Source organism: Myotis davidii, unplaced genomic scaffold (assembly GCF_000327345.1).
Source record: "Myotis davidii unplaced genomic scaffold, ASM32734v1 scaffold223, whole genome shotgun sequence".
Lineage (NCBI taxonomy): Eukaryota > Metazoa > Chordata > Mammalia > Chiroptera > Vespertilionidae > Myotis > Myotis davidii.
Window position 1 is genome coordinate 3,216,859 of NW_006294609.1, and position 10,293 is coordinate 3,227,151.

General features: G+C 40.5%; 1 protein-coding gene across 1 annotated transcript in view; it reads right to left on the reverse strand.

Moving 5' to 3' along the window:
- RNF34 (ring finger protein 34, E3 ubiquitin protein ligase) overlaps positions 1–10,293 on the reverse strand; it is a 35,911-nt gene that overhangs the window by 612 nt on the left and 25,006 nt on the right. The window contains exons 3-6 of the mRNA XM_006768989.2: positions 4,411–4,632; positions 2,898–3,305; positions 1,275–1,476; positions 3–186 (exon numbers count right to left, since the gene is read on the reverse strand). Of these exons, the coding sequence (XP_006769052.1) occupies positions 3–186; positions 1,275–1,476; positions 2,898–3,305; positions 4,411–4,632 (1,016 nt within the window). The remainder of the gene's footprint in view (positions 1–2; positions 187–1,274; positions 1,477–2,897; positions 3,306–4,410; positions 4,633–10,293) is intronic.

Genomic DNA, 10,293 nt, shown 5'->3' on the forward strand with positions numbered 1-10,293 from the left:
ACTTGAACACGTGCACAGCGCGCACCACATATTGTCGGCAGATGGGACACTCACTCATGCGCTTGCCGCACTTGGTGCAGGTGACCATGTGCCCACACTCGAGCAGGACGCAGTCTATGACAGCATCCATGCAGATCCGGCACAGGCTGTCATCTTCCTCTTCCTGTAGCTGCAGCCGCTCACCATCTGAAAGGTAACAGAAAGCTAGAACTGCCCCTGATAGGCTGAGCAGCCACCTGCTGAGTGACCACAATAGGCACAGCATGATCCTGCAGTAAGAAATAATCCCAACTTCTCTGCACTTCCCTCCACTAGAGATGGCAATATTAATGCCTACACCTGGTAGAGTTTTGTGAGAATAAATGAGAAATGCTTAGCTTAGGACCAGGTATAAAGTGCCCAACAAATGTTAGCTATTTAATTCTATTTTAATCTATGTAATTCCAGGTTTTGGTAAGGATTGCTTCTGTAAATAAAAATGAGGAAACCTAGGTTGTCCTTAATATGGGCCTTGGAGTCAGAACACCCTTGGAATTTTCAGCCACCACCAACTTGGGAAAGTTGCTGTGTCCGGGGCCTCATCTCAGCAGGGAAAAGTTATATTTACATAGTGAAGTTACGAAGAGTTGTACATCAAGTAGCCTATAGTTGGAGGAAGCCCCAGACTCCAGCCTTGGAAGCATCTCAAAAGCCACCTATGTTTCTGGCCACCCTGGTACTGATGAAATATAACTGAAAAGGGTTGCGGGCCTTTTCTGGCTCTCTGGCCCAGATTAGGTTTTGAGAAAATCCAGAATCTGAATAAGAAAGGTGCTAAATGAATTCTAAAAGTTCACAGCTGGCTGCCTGCCATGACTGGTATGACTCATTCAGTTGGAGTGTTATCGTATACCAAAAGGCTGCGAGATCAATCCCTGGTCAGGTCACATATGGAAGGCAACCAATCGATGTTCTCTCTCTCCTTCCCCTCTCTCTAAAATCAATAAGCATATCCTTGGGTGAGGATTAAAAAAATTTTTAAGTTCATAGTCTGAGATTTGGACCTAGAGTTAGAGATATTGAGGCTTCCATTTCTACAAGTCACAGAAAGGATCAAGGGGGATCATGAATATGGTTTGGAAGGACAATAATTCAAGGTTGAAAAAGCCAGTAATCCCTGGATTTAAGAGAAATAAACACTGTCACAGAAATAAATTTGACTTGTAACAGAGACAGCCCAGCTTCTAAAGCCTAAGGAAGGATACTGCAGGGGAAATAGGAAAAAAGAAACCTACATGACTTTTGGTTTTCTTCATTCTCTTTGTATAAGCGGTTTACTTTCTCTACCAGCTCCCATTTTTCACAACAGCCAGAATAGTTGACAAAATTCCGAGCCAGGATTTCCTTCAGCTGGCGCACGCTCATCCCTTCCACATCTTCAAGGCTTGACAGGTCAGACAGCGAAGCTCTCAGTCTCTTCTTGGAGATGCCAGGTGCCTGAAATTATACAGCACTTCTATTCCTACCAATTCAGACCTCCCACAGCAAGGAAAATGACATGCTCTCACCCTATAGTCATGACTGGCCCTAGATATTCTTCCCAGATTACTTGTCAGTCCTTAAAGTATCCTATATCATAAAAAGCTAATATGCAAATTGCCCCCTCAGGAGTTTGACCACTCGCTTTGATGTTTGCTGACCACCAGGGGGCGGTGCAGAATGAAGGGGGTGTCAGCGACATGGCACTGGCAGCGGGCAGCAGTGGAGGCACTGCTGGCCCCAATGGGCCCTGATGAGAATGGGACTGCAATGAGATGGAGCAGGTGAGCGGGCGGCGCCAGGCCAAGGCGGGCGCAAGCAGGGGTTCCACAGACCTTACCCAAGAATGCACCCAACAATGGGCATATTCCATGACTTATTTGGATCCTGAATGCTGCTGCCCCTTCCAAAGAGTTGAGCCCTACATGATTTGATCAACTTCACTTCTGTAAAATTATCTCAAAAGCCAAATTCCTAGGTATATGTGAATTTATAAAACCTAACCAGAACCCTAAGGACGGTCCCATCATGGGACCATAGTCCAAAGCCATAAGCCTATGAAATTGCACTGAGTCATTATCAAAGGACCTGCCTACATATAGCTAGTTTAAGCCTCTAAGATATAGATAGAAACTAAAGTTCTAAGATCAGTGCAAGTGTCGGGGGATATGATTGAAAGACCTCGATAGTAATTCCAAAGAATGGTTTCTAGACTTCTTCACTGATGGCTATTGCTAGTTCTAGTTTTTAGAAATTCCTCAACAGTCAGAGGCACTCTTCTCTTTAGGAAGGACAGAAATCCATTTGATTTGTATACCTTTTTTCATACCTTTCTCTGACTTTTTCTTGACCATGGGCTCTACAACAGTCAAGGTTAGTTCTCAGTTTCAAATATTCTACCTCACTGGTACACAAGCATCAAATGGCAGCATCTGCAGACCTCACCAGTATTCTGCACTGGTACTTCTTTGAAATTAACAAATAACCACATTCGTTCACTAATTCAGTGGTTCTTTCCCATGATTCAAATTAGGATACTTTTGCTGCAGCAAGACAACTGGGCATTAGGTTAACTTACACTACTGTTTCCATGGTCACTGACACAGTCTTGCAAATGTTTATATTTGACTTTTCAGTCATTTCACCATATAAGATAGGGAAACTGAGGTAACTAAGGTCAAGAAACTGATGAGTTATTTAGGACCCTTCAAACAGCTGACTCTGGGGCCACCTAGCACCTAAGTTTGGAAACTCACATCAGGAGGCTTGTAAGCGCAAAGTTCAGCAGTGTGTGGAACCTCTCTCCCACAAGGAGGCATCAACCCCTAAAGACCCCAAGAGTAGACATGCCAGACCCTTAGGGTAATTACCAATCATACCTGTGCCAAGGCTCCAGATCCTAAGGTCCGGTCTCTACCCATTAGTTCTCCCTGAAATGAAGACATGGTAGCAGAGGGGGCTGTATAGTTTGAGAAAAATGAATGTGTAAAAAAACTAGAATTCTGGGACCTTGAGGAATTGAGACTGCTGGTGTCCAGGTCGTCCTCAGAGCCCAGCCCATGGTGGCACAGCACTAAATCTACCAAGTCTTCTTTCTCTCGACAGGTATCAATGGGTATGTTTCTAAGAATGAGATATTGCCGCAGATCCTTCACTTTCAGTCGCATTAACTGAGGGCGCTGAAAGGCCGTCTCTTGTAATAAGTGACAGGTGGAACATCTACGAAGATTTTCTTGTAAGACTGAGCAAACAGAGCAAAAATCCTTCTTGCAGTCACAACATATGTGCTGAAGAAACAAATAGAAAAGAAGCATTTAATGATAGCTAGCTATGAGCCGTTGTGAAAGTACTAGTTTTCTTTCTTTTTTGCCTTCTTTTAACATTTAATTCTAGTTCTTAGGAAGTACTCTGTGGCACCAGACTATTCTCACAGGTGTTTTTATGTTCCAAAAGCCATGAAAATAATGAACAGTCACTGCCAAGGCAGTTTGGATTCACAGAAGTTCAAATACAGCCCTTTAAAAAAAAAAACATACACTCTTGTGTTAATGAATTAAAACCTTTCCACCCCTTGGGGCAAACATGTAATTAGCAGAGCAGAGCTGTCTGGAACCACATGGAGCAGAAAGCACAACCACCAACTTTTTTTATGTGAACAATTTCCACTTAAAGAGAAGCAGGGGAGGGGAATGCGTTTAACACAAGGAAAGAGAAAGGCAACTGATCTCTCAAGATCAATCCAAGTGAACAGAGGACCCCACTAATGCAGTAATCCTTACCCTACACAGCCTTAATCACAGTCCAAGCCATTCCACTAGCAAAACTTAAAGACACTAAGATGTGGTCATTTCCACTTGGTACATTGTTCCCACAAGCTAATACCTTGTTCCTTAAGTATTTTAAAGGACTGAATTGACAATCAAAGATTATGAGAACTATTGCATGATGGTTCACAGAAAGAACAACTTTAACCCAAGTGTTTTATGTTGAACTGTAGTTACCTTAATACATTTATTTCTTCACTTGAGTTAAAAATATGGTTAGGGATATATTTTTTGAAACTTGAGATCAGAGTATATACAGTAAATCATCTCTGAACAAAACTGTAGACTAATTAAATCTCTTGCTTTAGAACATAAGCATCATTAGGAAGAATCAAGGTGTACAAACAGGTCAAAGTTCAGGAGCAACAAGACAAGTAACAATGTCTAGTCAGAAAACTTGAACAGTAATTTAGTCCCTCCAACTGAGTACTTTCCTAAATGGGAAATGATTAACAGGACTAACTTTTTGGTATTTTTTATAAAAAGAAATGAAGATTCATTAATATTCAAAACTACATACAATCAAGAATTCTGATGTCTTTTGTATATAACATTTCATCTAACTCACCTTCTTTCTGAAGACTGAAAATGAAAGTCCACAGGCTTTGCAAACTATATTAGGCCCTTCTGTAGGTGCTGGTGGGTAAGTAGTGGAAAAATCAGAGTTTGGCGTAAATCTGAATGGACCGGTACTTCCGGCGAATCCTGCCTGCTGGCCCCTGACAGCTCCGGTTCCCATGACTTCATTCAGCAGTCCACAGCATGAAGCCCACATAGATGTGGCACCCGCCTGGAAAGGAATATAAGAAGGAACCAGATTAAAGCTAAGTGGAACCTGGGCTCTCTGAATGCCCTTCTGTGGAGGTATGTTTGCCCTAAATAACTTTGAGATTATTCTTTAAAATTTTTTATTCTTACTGATTTCAGAGAGGAAGGGAGAGGAAGAGAGATAGAAACATCAATGATGAGAGAGAATCATTAATCGGCTGCCTCCTGCACACCCCTACTGGGGATCAAGCCTGAAACCCGGCATGTGCCCTGGACCAGAATCGAACCCGGGACCCTTCAGTTCGTAGGCCAACACTCTATCCATTGAGCCAAACCAGCTAGAGCTGAGATTATTCTTTAAATCAGGGGTCCTCAAACTACGGCCCGCAGGCCACATGCAAATACAAATATTGTATTTGTTCCTGTTTTGTTTTTTTACTTCAAAATAAGATATGTGCAGTGTGCACAGGAATTGGTTCATAGTTTTTTTTTAAACTATAGTCCGGCCCTCCAATGGTCTGAGGGACAGTGAACTGGCCCCCTGTTTAAAAAGTTTGAGGACCCCTGCTTTAAAGTGTCAAAATTTTAAGCTATTTGGAAAGATAACTTTCTGGTATTTGCAAAGACTATTTCCCATTGGGGATACTCATAAAAACTACCTATTTTTTCTATGTGCTGAGGCAGATTTTCCCAGCTATCATTTAGCAGAAAGAATATAAATTCAAATTACTTAATTCCATTAAACTTCTGTTCTCATTTATAACTGGGGATAATAAACCAGTGAGGGCTATTCTACTTTTCAAAGTGAAAATACCGAACACAAAATGGATGGGCTATCTGCCACTCCACTAAGTGGCCTGAAAAGTAATGTACTGCGCTTTTATATCTTTTTTCTTTCATCTCTTCCCTTTCTGTGAACCACAAACTGCTATCACTATACCCACCTAGCAATCTGTCTCCTTTTTTACTGCAGACTCAGAAACCCAATAACCAAGCTTGTTAGAAATATATATACATATTTTTTTCAGTGAGAGCTCAAGGTATTTTCCCATGCTTGAAGTAGAAAAGCTATGATGTTTGGAGCCAATGTTTGTCCCTTGACCTAATTTTAAAGCATATTGTAGACTCTGAATAAGTGATAGGTAATAGAAGTCCAGTTAGAAGAGATCTTAAGTCCAGTTAGGTGAGATCTTATGTGTTAAAATGGCAGCACATGACCTGGCATAGTTCATTTATTTATCTAATTTGTTCAAACATTTGCTGTTTGTCCAAGTTCTTCAAAAACTTTTTAAAAACAATTTTAAAAGGCTATTTGGGATGCTATAGAAGGATCATATTATTCTTGCTACTACCCAGGAGTAATATGTTATATTAAATATAGGGAAAGGAGAAGGTAAAGTAGTAAGAAACCACAATACAAGATTCAAACAGTCTTAAGTATCAGGGTCACTGACTTAAGTATTATATAGCTTCACACCCTGTAATTCTCAAGAAAGTGATGCCTTTAAAAGTCCGGTTAAATTATAGTTAATAGTTCATACCTTTAAATATATACTTTAGAATCATAGTTTGTTTAAACATAAAAGGATGAAAATCCAGATTTACTCATTTAAAGTGAATATTCTTTTTTTAAAATTGATTTTAGAGAGGAGGGGAAAGAGAAAAATCCATGTGAGAGAGAAACATCAATCAGGCCACCTCCCACACTTGCTCTAACCAGTGATAGAACCCTAATAAGTGCCCTGATTGGGAATCGAAACCGCCACCCTCTGGTATACAGGACAACACTCCAACCAACATAGCCACACCAGTCAGCGCTAACGTGAGTATTCTTTTTTTTAAATATATTTTATTGGTTTTTTACAGAGAGGAGGGGAGAGGGATAGAGGTTAGAAACATCGATCAGCTGCCTCTTGCACATCTCCTACTGGGGATGTGCCCGAAACCAAGGTACATGCCCTAGGCCGGAATCGAACCTGGGACCTTTCAGTCCGCAGGCCGATGCTCTATCCACTGAGCCAAACCAGTTAGGGCAAGTGAGTATTCTTTTACCAGAGGATTCCATCTACAGTGCTTTAAAAGGTAAGCTCTTAAAACAAGTAAAATGTTGTTTTAAAAATTTTAATTTGTATATAACATTTTGGGGGAGTTATACATAACTCAACTATAGATTATACCACCGGAATAAACTTTTCTTCATTCCAGAAGTTTAAAGAAGTAAAGTTTTTGAGAAGCTTCAGTTTCCTGCTGCCCAAACAACTAAACAATTAAACAGCTATATTAGCTTTTATCCCTGTTTTGATTTCTGGGAGATGTTGTCTCCCCAACTCCAGCAAATGTTCCTTGTGGACATTACTTTTTTCCACTGCATCTATAGTTCTGCCATCGTGACTCTGATAAATAACTGTGTAAAAGGTTCCTTTATATTACCTCTTGAACGGCAATGTAACATTATTTAAAATTTTCATGCTACCCAGAAAGTTCAAATTGTTTCAATGAGAAAAAATAATAAAGGTAAAAAATGACTTTGACCTAGCAGGTTAAAAATCTCAAATCCAAATCATACTCCCTTTTTTTTTTTTTTTTAAATATATTTTATTGATTTCTTTACAGAGAGGAAGGGAGAGAGAGAGTTAGAAACATCGATGAGAGAGAAACATCGATCAGCTGCCTCCTGCACATCTCCCACTGGGAATGTGCCCGCAACCAAGGTACATGCCCTTGACCGGAATCGAATCTGGGACCCTTCAGTCTGCAGGCCGACGCTCTATCCACTGAGCCAAACCGGCTTTGGCTCATACTCCCTTTTAAAAACAGCACTGCCACACATTGTGTTCTTTCAGAAATCAGTTGTATAAGTTACAGAACACGAATTTCCAAACCATGATCATTAAAATTCTAGGCTGAAAATGTTCACAGCTCTGGTGAAGAGAATAGAAGAGTTTACTTCAGGAAAACAGGTAGACATCAATATTGGAGGGTAACAATTTTGTCCCAATCCTCATGTTTCTATAAAGGGGATGGAATTTCCTCCTTCATTCACCAGAAGGGAAAATAATGAAAAGATCACTTCATCTTCTTTTGGTTACATCATCATAAAATAAAAATTAGCCGAAACCGGTTTGGTTCAGTGGATAGAGCGTCGGCCTGTGGACTGAGAGGTCCCGGGTTCGATTCCGGTCAAGGGCGTGTGCCTTGGTTGCGGGCACATCCCCAGTGGGGAGTGTGCAGGAGGCAGCTTATCGATGTTTCTCTCTCATCAATGTTTCTAACTATCTCTCTCCTTTCCTCTCTGTAAAAACTCAATAAAAAATATATTAAAAAAAATTAAAAAAACACAGACAGGCAAAAATATGTTGCTACAACCTATTATTTGGTACAACTCAACCAAAAACCAGAGCAGAAGGAAAGAGGAAACACTGAAAAATCTAGGTTTTGGCCTCATTAGATCTGTGAACTCAAAATTGGACAAAATCTCCCAATAAGAGAATAATCTCCCAATAATACTCTTAGCACATCCTGAGGGTAAATCTGCCTATGTATACTGTTAGCTTCTGACAGTAGTGTTTGCAACACTCTAGCCTTCTTGAAAGGTCTGAAATTTGAAACAGTGGAAGCCTCAGTCACTAGTTTGTTGTTTGTTTTTAATCCTGACCAGAAGATATATTTATGGACTTTTTAGAGAGAGAAGTAGGGAGAGAGAAAGAAACATTGATCAGTTGCCTCCCGTATGTACTCCAACTGGGGATCCAACGTGCAACTGGGGATCAAATGTGCCCTGACCAGGAATGAAACCCATAAACAAGAGCCACCCGGCTGGGACAGCTCAGTCACTAGTTTTATTTGAAGTACCTTCCCCCAGTTACCGTATCTGGTAGAATAATAGCCGAAAAGCTTCCCCTTTTGCACCCTTCCTTCAAAAGCTTTAGAGATCCAAGTTCTATTCTGTCTTCCCTATCCTCTAAGATCTTCCTCCTGCATTCCCTTATTTTTTTAAATTCACTCTCTGCTCATCTTTTATTAGCAAGCTTGAAGCTTTTCCCAAACTACTATATTTCCTCGTAGATTTTCTGAGCAAACCCAATTTCCAGACAGTACACAAGACACAGACCTTTGGCTTTTGAATTTTTAGTAAATTCACTGAGTTATTGCTCTGCCTCAATTCCAAAGAGGTATATTGCTGAAGGGTCACCATCCACCTTTTATTTGCTTTTAAACAAAAACAAAACAAACAATAACTATTACCCTTCCATGAATGAAGCCAAAGTCTGGATCTCTGAAAACTAAAGCTATGATCTGGGCTTATGTGACTAAAAATTATAAATCCTATTTGGGACCAGGGTTAAGAGCAAGACTCTATAGGCTAAACTACATGAATCCAAGAGGTTAGGAAGAATAATCTGTAAAGTTGGCAATATTTCCTCCCTTGATCAAGAATGTAGTTCAAAACAAGAGAGAAAAACCAGGCACATCTTCCTATGCTTGGCACAAAACTTCTAGCTCAAGGAATTTAGCTATTTGCAGTTTATTTGCTACTGAGAACAAATGGCTTTTCTTTGATAATCCCTTTTCTACACAATCCCTTCAGCCAAAATTGTTCCTGAATAGATTATTCTTGGGACCATGGCCTTTCTTACATCAGTTAAGAACCAGGTATCATATTAAAAAACGTACATGGGCCTAATAAGAGATTAAATTCCACAGCCTCCTATCTGGACTGCCAGACACCTAGACCTCCTCATGCTATTCTGACACCCAATGCCAGTTTTGGTGTGTGTTTTTTCCCCAAAACCATTGCTCCAATATTTTAAAAAATATATATTTTTATTGCTTTCAGAGAGGAAGGGAGAGGGAGAAAGAGATAGAAACATCAATGATGAGAGTCATTGATCGGCTGCCTCTTGTACGCCCCCCACCAGGGACCTAGCCCACAACCTGGGCATGTGCCCTGACCAGAATAGAACCTGGGACCTTTCAATCCCCAGATTGATGCTCTGTCCACTAAGCCAAACCAGCCAGGGTTGCTCCAAGATTTTTGAGGGCCAATAACACTACCTTTTTTTTTCACTCCTAATTTGGAACTAATTAAAAAATAAGACAAATAGAAATGTAAATGTTTGCTTCATTACTAACTAGAGGCCCGATGCACGAAATCTGTGCAAGGGGCTCGGCCCTCACAGCTGCTATGGCTTGCCTCAGCCTGGGCTTTGTCTGGAAAGTCATCTGGAAGGACATCCAGGTCATTTGGCTGTCGGGTTTAATTAGCATATTATGCTTTTATTATTATAAAAAATAAGACAAATAGAAATGTAAATGTTTGCTTCATTACTAACTAGAGGCCCGATGCACGAAATCTGTGCAAGGGGCTCGGCCCTCACAGCTGCTATGGCTTGCCTCAGCCTGGGCTTTGTCTGGAAAGTCATCTGGAAGGACATCCAGGTCATTTGGCTGTCGGGTTTAATTAGCATATTATGCTTTTATTATTATAGAAGATAACACCCCAACTGTGACACTTTTTTCCACAACAATAGACTACTGATTTTATAAGCACTCTCTCATATTCCTCAGTCAGATTCACACAATATAAGCTCATTCTGAATCATCATTTCAGTCAACAAAGCAAGAGCAGCAGCCTATCCTTCTTTCCAACAGAGTGCCAGTTTTCAAATGGCCTCAAGGTTCA